A 16,197-nucleotide genomic window follows, 5' to 3' on the forward strand; every position below is an offset into this window, starting at 1 on the left:
ATTATCATCCAATAGATGTGAAGGTAAAATTGATTGTACCAGACTGGGTGGAGTTAAAGCTGGAGTCAAGGTTTTATGCTTTATCTTGTGATGTGAAATAACTTTTTCTCTCTTTGCTGTTGGTGTCATTGACGAGCCCGTCGACGAGGGCTGCATTACAGTAAAATGTGCCTGTTCCATCGACGGAATAGCCATCGTCGCCAATGAACAGTTGGTGAAAAGAAATTTCGTCGACTAGGACGATGTGGTTGCCGTTGACGACAAAATCGTAGACACTGCTTCCGCCGTCGACGAGGTCTGCACCGTCAACGAGGTTTGCACTGTCGGCATGACCGTCGACTAGGATGAGGTCGTTGCTGAGAGCTCTGTCGTCGGCAAGAGGATTACCATCGCAGAGAGATGTGTCGTTGACGGGTGGATCGTCATCGAGAGATTTCTTTTGACACTTAGAGGACGAAGTGATCTGCGTCGTAGACGATAAAGGAGCCTGGCCTCTTGACGAGGACATCGTCGACGAGGAAATCGCGGACTATACGGTGGTGACTGTGGACGCAGTCGACGCCACTGTAACAATACCTGAAGAGGATCTTCTCGTCGTCAGAAATGTCGTCAACGAGCTCTCCATCGGCGGGGCTGAGGTAGGCTTTTTGAATGATTGTTTCAACTTCGGAGGTGCAGTAGAAGGCTCAGAAACTGCGTTTTGAAGGGATTTTTGGAAGATACTGGTCTTTTATCCTGCTGCAGCTGGGAAGGCGGCTTAGAAAGAGCACTATGCTTGTGAGAGCTCTCAGATGATCTTTTAGATACTTTTTTCGGTGGCTGCGGAGATGGACCTGCAGGGTCATAAAAAGGCCTTATTTTAGGCGTTTTAGAGGAGGATCTAGAAGAGGCATCACTCTCCTCATCAGAGACCACAGTATCCCTGCACTTAAGCCTCTGCAGTCACAAGAGAAGCCTCCCTTCCCGATCTTTCAAAGTTTTGGGTGGAAAACGTACGGCATACCTTGCAATGCTTTGGTTTGTGGTGAAGATATAGACAGTAAAGACTGTCCTTATTAGGGTCGTCGATATGCAATCTCTTCTTCCTGCAAGTGCTACAGGGTCTGAAGAGACCTTTTTTTAGGGGTGTCTGACATGATGGGCGTCAGTTTAATCCAACTAAACACAGATGTACATGTCTGGAAAGTTTATTTGTGCAACAAGGACAAAGAAAAAACGTGAAGAAAATCTTCTTTCAAGAGTTGTAAGGAAAAAACTGAGCAGAACTCAGTAGAGACTCCCTAGCACGAAAGCGGTAGAAAATTTGAGGGCCTGGAGTTTCTCTCAGGAAGGTTCTACAGGGTGGTATCATCTGATTGGATGTTTTCCAAGTTTGGCCCTTTTTTAATTGAGGACAGGGATATGTTACTAAATAACGAGGCCTTGGGCCCTCTGTTCTATGTCTAATAGGACATTGCTTTTAAGTATACAGGGGGCTCCCATCTTGATGACGGGGACTGATTCAAACATGTTAATCTATGAAAGTTCCAATACCTGAGTAATGTTTTGATTTGAAAATCATATTGTGGGTTATTTCCTCATTATTTTGTGCGATGTATACTATGTACACTTGTTGGAAACGTTGTTGGTTCACCCGTTCGCCTCGGAGGAACGGAAAAAATGGGTGGAACAGACGTCAGCATGCCAATGAGGTTCTCTTACAGCTCCGATGACGTCACGCAGAGTCATGGGCGGAGCTGATACATTGGGACGCGGGAGAGCTATGGAGAAAAGTTTCAGTGGAATGCTGAGCATTGGGTAATTCCATTTGAAATTCCTCTCTTTTGATAAAGCCTGCTCGGAAAAATTGCTAGTTGAAGGCGACAAATCATCCCAGGCTTGGACCACGGAAAGTGTTTCCTCTTTTTTCCTAATGGCCTTGGCATGAATGCAACCACATTGATCTCAGGACTAGGGAGTCAAGCCACAGACCGAGACACCATAAGCAGAGGGTGTGTTGATCTAAGAGAGACATCTGCTTGCCACGGGCAAAGTTTGAACCCTGATAATTTTAGAGGAGACATTCTAAACACAATACTACACTTAATATTTTGATAAATGTTTCAAGGAAAGCAACTCATGATCCATGTGCCACTTTTCGGGAAAAAACCCAACTGGTAAGGGTGCACCAGGGCGGTGACTTCTGCGACTTTGTGATGTGATATGTTTGGGGTGGTTCCGGATAGGAGATTGAGTAGGGATGCGTCCTACCAGCGCAGAGGAGCTTTTGCAAAATGTTCAGATCTAGTCAAGTACCTGGAGGGATTCAAGTGGTGAGTAATCTGTAGGTAGAAGTAGCCATTAGAATCTTCATACATGTCACTCTAGAACGTCATCATAAAATGTGGAATTCTGAGAGCAGATTGCAGACAGTCAAATTGTTTTAATGGACTCCCCTGGTCAGGGATAGGCAAGAGTCAAGGCAGACACTGCATTTTCATGTCTACTACATCCCAATGTATGGCACTCAAGGGTGGACCACAAACAATAATTGTAAGTCAAATAGAGGAGCCATATTATGCTTTGTGGCAGGATGAGAAACACACTGATGGCATTAAGAAGGGCAAACAAACTTTGGGGAAATAACTTTTTGCTGAAAATAAGGAAAGACATGGAATAATTACCATTTGATATTAAACACTTTTTTTCCTCTCTGGTCAATTAGAGGGTGGATGAATAGGATTCAAAGTTGTGCTCTTGTGCCATTAGAATACCCTTACAGCCAGCTAAAGTACTTTTATTTGCAACTTTATATATACAATTCCATGAGATGAATTTGATAGTATGGTCAAATAGGCAGCCCCTGTTTTAGTACCACATGTTTATATGTTGATCACTCAGATTATGCCACTAAGTGAACAATGGTGTCTGAAGAACACATTTTTGTATTTATTTTATCACAACAGATCTACACATACAAGGCGGCTAAAATTGGATTTTTAGACATAGTTATGTCTAAATGCAACAGAATAAATGAATTGTATTCAAAGATGAGATATGTTCAACTTTCAAATGTTGCTATACGCAGCTAGAAAATCATATTTTCAATCAAAATAATTAAGTTGATCACCTTGAATAAATATTTGTCTTTATTTCATTGAGTTTGTCTTCTAAACCATTCTTGGAAATATGCTCTAGAGTAACACACAAAAGGTAAACCCTTCCAATAAAACCTGCAAATCAAACTGAACAAAGCATTGAAAATACTAATATAAACCAACAATTTCCCTTACAGAGCAATATTGTCATGTCCAAATGAACACATGGCCCAGCCAAAAAAAGAAAAAAAAAACACAATAGTGATTGAAAGTAAAATAAATTATTGTTTGTAAACGTTTAGGAACAGCAAATCTTTTTTTCCCCAATAAGGTATTGTTGCACAGTTTAAGCTTCATGCTAGTTACAGTTTATTTTACTGTTGATTACAGAGTAATGTACAGCATAAGTGACTGTGGCATACTATTGATAAAAATTCAACTACCATATAGGAGGCACAAGAGAAAAAATTATGTTTCACTCTAAAGACCTCCAGAGAATCCAGATTTGAACAGTTAAAATATGCTAAGGAGCAATTCATGAAGCGCTTCTTTATAGGCACAAATCAGAGATGTGTTGCACTATAAAAGTTGCTAATGCTTTAACTGCAGCTGTTTAAATAGTACAGTGTATTCAACAGTACAGTACATTTTGAAATTTAACAGGATTTCTATTTGAACTGCATCATACTATATAGTGACTGATAAAATGATGAGCTTGTAGTATATGCTTATTATTAAGATTATCACCATTACTAATTGCCTTCATTGTCACATATCTGTAGCAATGACAAATTGTTTTTAATTTCTTTATTTTATCTTCTAACTGCTCAAGCAGAATTTTTGGCATACTGAAACACAAAAACGGGAAAACTCAAATCTGCTTATACTGTGCAAATTAGACTAAAGCAAAAGTATTTTTGCTTTTAACTATTACTCTCATGGTTCTTGAATCTGGAGTGTATATTCCTAGCTACACTTCAATTTCAGGACCTAGAAATGGTCCATTCTCATGACACGCAAGATGTGTTGCTGCTTGTTCAATCCAAAATAAAACCAAAGTATCTGGTACTCTTTGTACAGAAGTTGAGCTATAAAACAGCGAAACCATAGCAGTATTTTACAAGGGAATAGAAAAACATAATCCATGTGGGGTGTGAAGTCATCATCTCTAGGAGCAAACATTACAATGTAAATGTCCAAAAACAATTATAAAATATTTTAAATTGTATTTTGCCATACTAATTTCCAAACTGATAAACAGAAGGGAATTTGAAAACTGAGATAAAGTTTACGATGTCTTGAAATATGGAGTATTCTGTTCATAACCAAATGAGAATGCCTATTACCAATTCACTTTTGAGAGAAAGAATTTGCAAAAAAAGGCAAAATATCCAGGATTATTATTTAAAAAAATGTTAGGATGTATCCTAACCACAAAAGAGATACATTTTTATTTTCATTACTATTTTACAAGTCTTTCCAACATACAACTGTAGGAGGTAGTCTGCAGAAAAATAAATTACTTTTACATTTTAGATGCACAAATAGATTTTAGGTATAAGTTTAAATAGCACAGATGGTCAATTAGTAGAAATTATGTGGTGTGATTCATTGGATGCACTTTTCTGTGAAAGAAAGTTTCAGATTTTGTATTAAGTAACTGTACTAAATTCTACTTCACCTCAGACTTCATTAGTGTCTTTAAATTCGCTATTCGATTGTTTCAAAACAATTTCATAATTGATCAACACTACCTTTTACTTAGTTGACATGTTACTAATACATTAGAAGGTATAAAAGATAACTGAACCACATCCAATCCTAGTGCATTAACTATGTTAATTTGATGGATAAAAATGAACAGACACACTGTGCCCTTGTGGAAAGGTTCATTAGAATTAAGCAGGACATTTTCACCCCAGGCTATATGCTCTGTGCAGAATCAAAAAGGACAGACAAAACGTTCAAATGCAAACATTTAGACTCCTCCTTTAGGACATAAAATATCACTATTGCAGTTTATCATACAGAATAGCCTGGCAGTTGCCATTGTCTGGAAACAGCTGACAAGCATTGTCATACCAAAAATGAAATCACAGATTTTGTGACTTCAAGAATTCACTGGCAAATGGCAGTTGTCATAGCCCTCTAAAATATGTAGACACTGTAAAAAGAATTTTAGTTCTTGCTTTATGCGGTCAGCTTACAAATCCTGAATGTATATCACTGCTTTCATTAATACAGTGACAGTAGTGTTGTATCTGCGTTTAATGGTTATCCCCCAAACATATTAAATCTAGACCAACATTGTTCCATGGTCCTTACACATTAAAATGTACAGAGTAAGCAAGGTATTTTCAAATAAGATTCTCTTAACCTGTAACATACATTCAACTTGGCACAGTGCAGACTAAATTTAAGACATGAATAACAAACTTTGCAATGAACAGATACACTTTAAATTACATGGCATTATTTGCAAGACGCCAGAATTGCACTATAGGTTTGTTGAACCAATTAGCAGAAATTGTGGAAGGGGAGGGATAAACAAGAGAGCTGTACAGGCCAGGTATAGTTTATACATTTTGTGAAATAAGCCTAGAATCCCAAGAGAAGAACCCACTCCCCTTGAGACAATCATTCCTCGTTACGTCTGCATGCCAACCAATCTTCTTCACACTTTATTCAGCAGCTGTAATGTGAAATAGAAAACACAAGAGTGAGCAAAAAGAAAAACAATCATGATTGTTCAGTGCTTTCTTTCGACTTAAAACATGTAGGGCTCCAGTCGGTGCAATGTCTGACTTGTGAAATTTAAACTTTTGCTAACCTAACGTCTCATTCAGTTAGCATTAAATGGTTACTTACTTGTATTCCTGGTTCTGCATCGTAGGGATATCCAAAGTAGTCATTAATGTTAGAATAATTCCTAATCATGAGCATGGACACTGGAACACTCGTAGCAATGTATTTGTCCAAATTTTCACAGATAGGATGCTTAGTATCATTTGTCCATATGTTTGCTTTCTTGTGCTTGTGGGACTTCTCCAATGACTTAGAGTGTGACGAAGACCATGGGGGGGGGGGGGAAGAGGACTAAGCGAATGGGACCTTGAGCGTTGTGAAGTTGACAGAGGTCTGGCGGAGAGGAGCTTGAAGGATCGCTCTCTCAGCGCCTTCGGGTGCATGGCACAGCAGTCCTCACGTGCCTTGAAGTCATGTCCCGGCTCCAGGCACCACAAACACACCAAGTCTGTCACTGACATTTGCTAAATACAACCCCCGCATGGTTTGAAATCGGTCGGTTTAAGTAAAAAGTAAAAAATAAAAAAAGACCAGTCAAAAAGCGACTGAGGAGTAGCTCAATCCGGATCAGCACTATCTGGCACGGAAAGAAAAGAACTGACGTGAGGGCGCCGAGTTCATTTCCCAGCATGAATGACGCCGAGCCGAACTACGCCACCTACCATCGCGCAGGAGTACTGTTCAAAAATCTTTAGAATTCAGTCTGATGCCTGGGGATATTCAAAGATTAGGAATATGTGGCTAGAAAGAGTCTCTACCAGATCAGGCGTTACCAAAAGTAAGTAACTTGTTCACCCATATGATGTGGATCACCCTTCAGGAGCCTATGAAAGGCAAGGTTTTTCTGAAATTTAGACTGGATCTCTAAAAATACCTTTTTCAAAACTGCATTATAACATCTACAGTGCAAAAGGTAGTATACCAATCTAACAATTAGGAAAAATGCAGCCCCAGAGGCTTACAATAAAGAAGCTTGAGAAAAAGGGTCTGGTTCCTTTACAACTCCAGGAGCTTCAACTACTAACAATGCTTTTTGCACAAGCAACTCCTTCACAGAGTCAGCTCTTTTGAACCAAAATAAATAAATAAATATGATGTAAATCAATTTACTGCTGTTTCTAGTGCCCAAGAAGATAGAAGACAGAGTGGACGAAGCGTCATTTAGGACTTACATGACGAATCCTACCATCTAGAACCTGGACTACAAGAAAGTTACCGTTTCTTCTGCATAATAGAATGTTCACTAACAGTCATAATAATTAGAATAGAATAGCAAGATAGTAACTTACTTTCATTGTGTCTATTGGGCAGAAGAAGCATAAGTTGGACACAAGCGATTAAGTGTAAGGAATGTTCTGAGAGGCGGTCAGGTTAACTAAAAATATTTCTCAGTTTGGCCTGACCAACATTAAAGTCATTTTATGTATAAGGGTCAAGGCAGTAAAGTCTTGTGAAGATATTAACTGATTCCCAGGTAGCTGTGTTGCTTATGCGTGGGAGCCGGATATTTCTAAGTCAAGCTGTGGTAGCTGCCTTACCCCAGTCCAATGGGATTCTGGGTTCCCTGGCAGAGGATTATCAGCAAACTTGCAACTTACAGAAACCGAGGTCTACAATCCAATTTGCGATAAATTATTTGGATATGGCCTACCCTTGACGAGTATGCTCATAATTGACACACAGACGGCTGTACTTGTTAGGAATCTTGGCTTGCCAAGATAAACATTGCAGCACCCTTCTAACATCGAGTAAATGAAGTGGATGTTCCGCTTGACTGGATGGGAAGGGAAAGAAGACGTCTAACGATATATCTGTAAGAGACATTAGTTAGTGATAGATTCCTTACCTTAGAATATCCCCAGGCGTCAGACTGGATCTGGAAAGTTTTGATAGCAGTTCCCCTGCGCGTCAGTAGGTGGCGTCCTGCGGCTCCGCGACCGTCACTGGTGCCGTAAGCAGCGAGATGACGTCACGGAGACTACTTAGGCGCCACCCATGCGCGCGGACGTCAGTTCTGTACACAACTTTCCGTGCCAGGAACGCAGAGCCATGCAAGAAACTAGGGCCCTAAAAGGGATGACCTTAACCCCAGAATTTAGTTCGCAGAACGGGGAGGATGGGTGGGGCGGTAAGGAATCTATCACTAACTAATGTCTCATACAGATATATCGTTACACAAGTAGTAACTTGTGTGCATCTGAAAGAGACACGTTATTGATAGATTCCTTACCTTAGAATAGATACACAAGCAATACCAACCCCCGTGGTGGGTCTGCGAAAAGATTACACCAGAAAGTCACGGAGAACAGAACGGCCAAAGAAGCAGTCTCTCCGGACCGGACTATCAAGGCAGTAATGCTTGGTAAACGTGTGCAGCAAAGCCCACGTAGCTGCCTGAGAAATGTCCTGCAAGGGGCGCCGCGTCCCAAACCAGTAGTGGTTGCAGTTGCCCTGGTCGAATGGGCATGTAGCCCCACAGGAGGCTCCTTCTTGGCAAAGGAGTAACATGCTTTGATGCACAGAATGACCCACCGCGAGATGGTCCATTTGTGCACAGCCTGACCTTTTTTGGCGCCCACGTAGCCAACAAAGAGCTCGTCATCCACCCGGAACTGCCGCGTATGCTTCGGATAGAATGCAAGCGCACTTTGGGTCCAGACAGTGGAGCCTCTCCTCCTCCCTTGAAGGATGCGGAGGCGGAAAGAAGGTGGGCAAAGTGACGGTCTGCCCGATGTGGAAGGACGTGACAACATTTGGCAGGAAAGAAGGACGGGTCCTTAAAACCACCTTGTCCGGATGAACAGAAGGGAAAGGAGGCTTGGAAGAAAAAGCCTGGAGCCCACTCACTCGTCTGGCAGAGGTGATAGCTACCAGGAAAGCCGTCTTGAGAGTGAGAAGACGCAAAGGACAGTTATGAAGGGGCTCGAAGGGAGCGCACATCAGATATGTCAAGACAAGGTTTAAGTCCCATTGAGGCATTGTGAACGGCACGGGAGGAAACGTGTGCGTAAGGCTTTTCAGGAAACGGTTAACAACCGGGGACTTAAAAAGAGAAGGCTGATCTGGAAGCCGTAAAAAGGCAGAGATAGCCGAAAGATAACCTTTGATAGTGCCCAGAGCAGAGCCCTGCTGGGCCAAAGAAAGAAGGAACAAAAGGACTTCAGAAAGAGGGGCAGAAAGGGGATCTACAGCCTTCGCTGTGCACCATGCCACAAACGTGTTCCACCTGCAGGCGTATACCGTTTTAGTGGAGGGACGCCTGGATGCCAGAATGACATCACAGACTTCGGGAGGAAGATCGAACGCTGTCAACTGTCGCCGCTCAATCTCCACACATGGAGGTGGAGGCTGGACAGGTTCGGGTGGAGGACCGTCCCTTGCTGCTGCGACAGTCCCTTGCTGCTGCGACAGAAGATCCTTCCGAAGAGGCAGACGGATCGGGGGAATCGATCGCCATGCTGAGTAGCTCGAGATACCAGTATCTTCGTGCCCAATCCGGAGCCACAAGGATGACTTGGGCACGGTCTCGCCGAATCTTCTTCAGGACTATGGGCAGAAGTGGTATAGGCGGAAAGGCGTACAATAGACCGCAACTCCACTCGCGACGAAAAGCGTCACCGAGCGAGTGCCGCCTTGGAAAATCCAACGTGCAGAACTGATGCCATTGCGCGTTCTCTTTGGTGGCGAATAGATCTAACCAAGGCTCTCCCCACTGCTGAAAGAGACCTTGCACCACGTCCAAGTTCAGACGCCATTCGTGATCCATCAAGCACCGGCGGCTGAGTTAATCCGCCCTGGCATTCAGAGAACCTGCCAGGTGTTGAACCACCAAGGTAATGCCTTGATGTTCCAGCCATGTCCAGAGGCGCAGAGCCTCCTGACATAGGGTCCAGGACCCCACCCCGCCCTGTTTGTTGCAAAACCACATGGCGGTGGTGTTGTCTGTGAACACCTGCACCACACTTCCCCGGACAGAGGGAAGGAATGCCTTCAGTGCAAGTCGGATCGCCCGAAGTTCCAACAGATTGATATGGAGCCGGGACTCCGCCGGAGACCAGAGGCCTCTGATCTCCGCATCTCCCAAGTGGCCTCCCCATCCCAGGAGGGACGCATCCGTCACCACTGTTTGCTCCGGTTAGGGAAGGGAGAGGGATATGCCATGGACCCAATCGCGATTCGTGAGCCACCACCGCAATTGTCGTGCAGTGCCTTCCGAGATCTGGACATGATCGGACAGGTTGCCCTGATGCTGCGCCCACTGGAACTTCAGGTCCCACTGCAGAGCCCGCATATGCCATCTGGCATGTGTCAACAGCAGGATGCAAGAGGTCATCAGGCCCAGAAGCCAGAGGGTCATCCTGACCGAAACCCGGGACAGAGGCTGAAAGATCTGAATCATAGCCTGAATATCCCGAACTCGCTGCTCGGGAAGATAAAACCGAAACAGCGTCGAATCCAGAACCGCTCCAATAAAGGGGAGCTTGTGAGAGGGACTCAGGTGCGACTTCGGCACGTTGATAGAGAACCCCAGCAAGAGCAGGAGGTCGGCCGTAGTCTGAAGGTGGTTGACGACTGCCTGGGGCGACCACCGCCTTCAACAACCAGTCGTCGAGGTAGGGGGAAGACTGACACCCCCGACCTGCGCAGATGAGCTGCGACCACCGCCATCACCTTTGTGAACACCCGAGGGGCGCTGGTAAGGCCGAAGGGGAGCACGGCAAACTGAAAATGCTCCAGGGCTACCGTGAACCGCAGGTAACGCCGGTGGGCCGGCAGGACGGGGATGTGAAAATATGCATCCTGCAAGTCCAATGGTACCATCCAGTCTCCAGGGTCGAGGGCAGCCAAGACCTGAGCCAGAGTCAGCATTTTTAACTTCTCCTTCCGGAGGAAGTTGTTGACGTCCCGGAGGTCCAAGATGGGACGCAGACCCCATTTCTCCTTCTTGGGCACCAGAAAGTAGTGGGAATAACGACCATTCCCTACTTCTGGCCCAGGGACGCACTCAATGGCCCCCTTGGCCAAGAGGGCCGCAACTTCCTGCTGGAGGGACGCCAAGTGTTCCCCCGAAATGCGGTGGTACCGAGGTGGCATGGCTGGAGGGGTGGACTGAAAGGGAAGGGAGTAACCCTTGCGGATGATCTGCTACACCCACTTGTCCGATGTGATAGCGAGCCAGTGGGGGAGGTGATGGCAAATCCTGCCACCCACTGGCATGGGGTGCTCCACAAAACTCGGATTAGGAAGGTTTGGAGGCAGAAGCAGCGGGGGCGGAGGTGGACTGCCCCCCACGCTGATTCCCAGAGCCGCCCCTGCGGAAGCCGCGTCCGCGCTGAGGCTTGTTCTGCACAGGCTTGCTGAAGGAACGTGCCTGTGCGCCCCTGCCTTGGCCACGAAAGGAACGAAAACCAGGAGTGGCTGGGCTCTTCGTGGAAAGACCCAAGAACTTGGCCATGGCCTGTGAGTCCTTAAAACGCTCCAGTGCACTGTCTGCCTTACCACCAAAGAGGCGAGTGCCATCAAAGGGCATGGCCATGAGCGAGCTCTGGACGTCGGGCAAGAACCCAGTAGATCGCAACCAGGCGTAGCGACGCAGCGCCACAGTCGTAGAAATCGCCCTGCCCAACGAGTCCGCGGTATCCAAACCACACCGAATGGCGAACTTAGCCGTATCCTTACCCTCAGCAACCGCCTGGGAAAGCACAGCATGGACCGCCACAGGACACAGAGGTAACACCTGAGCAACCGTATCCCACACCGCGTGGGAATAGCGGCCCAATAAGCAGGCGGTGTTCACCGACCGCAGCCCCAAGCTGGCCGAAGAGAACAACCGCTTACCGAACTGTTCCAGCTTCTTAGAGTCCTTATCTCTGCGACGTCGAGGCTTGGATGACCAGACTCTCAGGCGTGGGATGAGTGGTCAGAAACGCGGGGTCACCAGGCGCCGGGCAGTGGCACCTGGCGACATTCTTATCCACAGGGGCCCCCGTGGCCAGCCGCCACCAAGTGTCCAACCGGACGTCGGTGAGGGCGTCATTGAAGGAAAGCAGTGGCTCCGAAGTAGACGCCGTCTGGAGCACTTCAGTGAGGAGGTTAGTTTTGAGGGCCACCGTAAGAAGATCGAGGTTGAGGACCTCAGCAGCCCGACGGAGCACCATCGTGTAGGAAGCGCCCTCCTCCATTGTAGGCGGGGGAGAGGCAAACCCCGGGTCAGAAGAGACATCGAGGTCGCCGGCGTCCTCCAGATCGTCCACCCAGTCCTGCTCGGAGTCACACTGACGGGCAAGAGGGTCTTCGGACCCCTCCCAGTAATCCTCCACCTCCGTTGCAGGAGGAACCGGCCGCGGCGGTAGAGCCGGAGAAGGGACAAACGGCATCGAAAACTGCGCCGTGAACAGCGCCGGCCGGGGTCGGGCCAGCGCCGTCTCCCAATGCGGATCCCAGGCAGGAACTAAATGGTTCTGGAACCGGGGCAAGGGCGGAACGAACAGCACCCACTGCGGAGGCGGAGCCGAGGGCGGCACTGGGGCCGGAACCGGCCGCACCGGAGCCAATGGCGTAGGATCCTGTGGCGCCGAAGCTGGATCCGCCAGCTGCCCAACAGGATCTGGACACAGGACTGAGGGGCCTGAAGGCACGCCGGCGGGATCCCGAGGCCTAAAAAGGCAGTCCATGGTGGCAAGAAATTCTTGCACCGGTGCTGGAGTCGCCGACAGACCCGGGTAAGGCGGGTAGGCCACGGGACTCCCAGGCTCCAAAGGAGCCGCAGGGGCAGAACCCCTGTCCCCTTCGTCCGCATCCGAGGACCGATGGGGGGACGTCGGAAAGCGAACACGCTTCTTCAACTTCTTTTTATGTCATCGCTTACCGGAATCCGAGGGCGAAGACTTGAAGCCCGAGGAGCGATGACTGCGGACCCGCGAGCGGTCCCGGGAACGGGACCTGGATCGGCATTGGGACGAGTGCCGGACCTCCAGCAGTTTCCGGCGCCACTCCCTCAAGGCCTTCGGGGCCATGGCCCGACAGGACCGGGAGTCATGGTCGGTCTTCAGGCAGTAGAGGCAAACATCGTGGGGGTCCGCCACCGACATATTGCGACGGCAGGCCCCACAGGACTTAAATCCAGGCATCCCTACGTGCGCCAGAAGAAAAAAGGGGAGACAAAAGTCTCAAAAGAGTAGTCAAAAAGTGACTAAGGTACATGCTCTATCCAGATCTGCGCTTGCTGGCGCGGTAAACTAAAGAACTGACGTCAGCACGCATGGGTGGCGCCCAAGTGGTCTCCGTGACGTCATCTCGGCGCTTACGACGCCAGCAACGGTCGCGGAGCCGCAGGACGCCACCTACTGACGTGCAGGGGTACTGCTAGCAAAACTTTCCGGATCCAGTCTGATGCCTGGGGATATTCTAAGGTAAGGACTCTATCACCAACGTGTCTCTTTCAGATATCATGGTTTGGTTAACTTGGAGCTGTGACCTCAATCTCACTAGACCTAAGAGTCGATATTATTCCTATTAAGACTGTGTTCTTCCAAAAAAGATGCTGCAATGAAGTTTTGTGAACAGGCTCAAAGGGAGGACCAATTAAGTTAGACATCTTAACAGGGATTTTGAAGAAAAAAAACATACTTTGGGTCTTTCCTATATACTGTAAAAACTGCAGCAAGGGGGAATTGATGGTGGACAAACATTGTAAATTGGATTGAGCCAAATATAAAAGATATGGATCGATGACATCTTCCTGGCAATTGATTGGATTATGATGGATTCTTCCATCATATGCAGAGTATTTTCTATTTAAAAGAATAACAATCCCTTGTGGACAAACACTTGGCTCCCTTTAGGATGTTCATATATTCATATATTCTGAAGCAGGAAGATTTAAATTGTAAAATGTAACTCTCCTCAGCGGATGAATGTACGCACAGGAATCAGTTGAGATCCGGCCTCCTCCAACACCACCATTGAGATAAGATAAAATCAAGTCCACTATCTAGAAGACCAGCCCAATACGCTATGGCCATTATCCTGTGAGGACAGAATCTCCCCACAACGGGTTGGAATAATTTTGTCACTCTGACACACATACATTCAGCAGTGAGGGCACCTACTATCTGAAGAATGCCTTGACACTTCACTTCAGGACATCACAGTGGCAGAAACATGTTGCACTCAGCAAGCAGATTGAATTACCCCCCACATTTTTAAACCTATCCTTGGAGACCCAATAAACCTATTTTTGGCTGCCTTGAGGAGGCTTTAGCATGGACTTTCCTGTCTCTCTCTCCTTTTTGACCCCTTTCTAGGCTCATAATCAACCCTGAACTGTAGTGCTTGAAATGCTTTGTATCAGGGTACCTACTTGTTTCTGATTAGTGTAGGTACTCTCCAATTAAAAGTATTCCGTCTCTCTTGAGAAGTGCAGGTGCTTTTCCTCTCAAAATTGAAAAGTGCAGGTACACAGTACCGGCCAATTTAAAGCGCTGCTTACCTCATAACCCAATCAAAAATCCCAACAGCATCACAGCATATAAGTGGCAGCTTGCACCAGGATTTTTTAGACCAGTATCAGGAGGGTCCGATGGTGAAGCATGCCTCCTGATAGGAGGGTGATGGACTTTTGCCATAAATGGGAGAGTACATGTGACTATTTCCTTCTAGCAAATAGTATTGCAGTGTATTAAGAAGATTTATATAGCCATACTGTCTGATATCAGGAAGGGAAATGTCCTTTAGGGCGAAGCCGGATTCACAATGTGCCTTCACAGCGCCAGCAACAGAATGAATGCGTCTTTAGCATGCAATCGTTCTGCACGCAAGTCGTTACAACAACTTGCTTTAGGGGGGTGCAATGGTGGAGTGGTGTTGGAATTAAAGTCCAACACCATCTTTACTGTTGCTCAGAATGGAGATGGAATAGTAAATTAAACTATTCAAATATCCAGCGCCCCCCTAAGGAAAGTCCTTAAAACAACTTGCGAGTAGAACAAATGCGTGCTAAAGATGCATTTGTTCAAATGACAGAGGTCCTAAGGCAAGCGTGAAAAAGAGTTCCGTCAGACATTCAATGGGATAATGGGGCCAAATCCAATAGCATCAAATTTGGATGAATAATCCTGCCTAGTAAATAGATTCGGTCTGCTCGGCAATCTTGTATGGTCGGCTGAACATTTGCAAAAGCTTTGGGTACCATGACTGTTATCGGTCAGTCAGGTGGTAGAAGGGTCACTGACATCTGAAACTTGTGGAGTGTTAAAATCACAGCTGGTATTAGTAGGATTGAAGGAAAGGTGTAAAGTAATGTCCTTGACAAGTTCATCAAAAGGGTATTGCTCAATAAGCTTGGTTCTGAAGAACAAGTTACTTAACTTCGGTAACGCATTATCTGGTAGAGACTATCTAGCTGCAGATTCCTTACCTTTGAATTTCCCAGGCGTCAGGCTGAACCCGGAAATGTTTGCTGAGCAATATCCCTTGCGCATGACGTTGTGTGGCACCATTCGGCTCCACGTGATGTCATCTGCATCGGCTATGATGTTGCGGTGCCTATATACGCGCTACCCAGGCACGTGGACGTCAGTATTTTTCATTTTTTCCACGCCAGAAGCGCAGAGCCACTTAGTAACTGACTTAGTCGTGTGCAAAACTAGGGCCCTGAAAAGGAGGAAACAACCCTAGTCCTAAAATATCAGTCCGCAAAGCAGGGAGGCATGGGTGGGACAGTAAGGAATCTGCAGCTAGATAGAGTCTCTAATGAACAAGTTACTTACCTTCGGTAACGCTTTTTCTGGTGGATACAGTATCTGCCTGTGGATTCCTCACCTTGTGAATATCCCCTGCGCCAGCATTCCACGGAACTTTTCTTCCCCAGCATTCCACGTCGACGTGGGCGACGTCACAATACATCGGCTCCGCACGCGACTCCGTACGACGTCATCGGAGCCATAAGAAGCCCACGTCGGCGTGATGACGTCAGTTCCACCCATTTTTTCCGTGCCTTCGAGGCGAACAGGTGAACCAACGACAATCCCAAGTATACACAGTATATAGAAAAACCAATACATATACATAGCATACAAAACAAAGGAATGCTAATCAAACAAGCATTACCTACAAATGTACAAGAGAAAATATAAGCATTTCAAACAAGACCTATTTCATGGTATACAAAAGGTGGACAACGGGGAGGCGGGTGGGTTGGTGAGGAATCCACAGGCAGATACTGTATCCACCAGAAAAAGCGTTACCGAAGGTAAGTAACTTGTTCTTCTGATGGATACATCTGCCAGTGGATTCCTCACCTTGTGAATAGATT

The 16,197-nt window shown here is 46.4% G+C and overlaps 1 protein-coding gene across 2 annotated transcripts in view; it reads right to left on the minus strand.

Moving 5' to 3' along the window:
- Window positions 1-3,105: 3,105 nt before the first annotated feature.
- Window positions 3,106-16,197, minus strand: part of KIF5B (kinesin family member 5B) — a 721,610-nt gene continuing 708,518 nt past the window's right edge. For both annotated transcript variants that reach the window (XM_085631849.1, XM_085631850.1), the window contains exon 26: window positions 3,106-5,769. In XM_085631849.1, the coding sequence (XP_085487975.1) occupies window positions 5,763-5,769 (7 nt within the window). In that variant the 3' untranslated portion in view covers window positions 3,106-5,762. The remainder of the gene's footprint in view (window positions 5,770-16,197) is intronic.

The sequence above is a fragment of the Triturus cristatus genome, chromosome 10, assembly GCF_964204655.1.
Source record: "Triturus cristatus chromosome 10, aTriCri1.1, whole genome shotgun sequence".
NCBI lineage: Eukaryota > Metazoa > Chordata > Amphibia > Caudata > Salamandridae > Triturus > Triturus cristatus.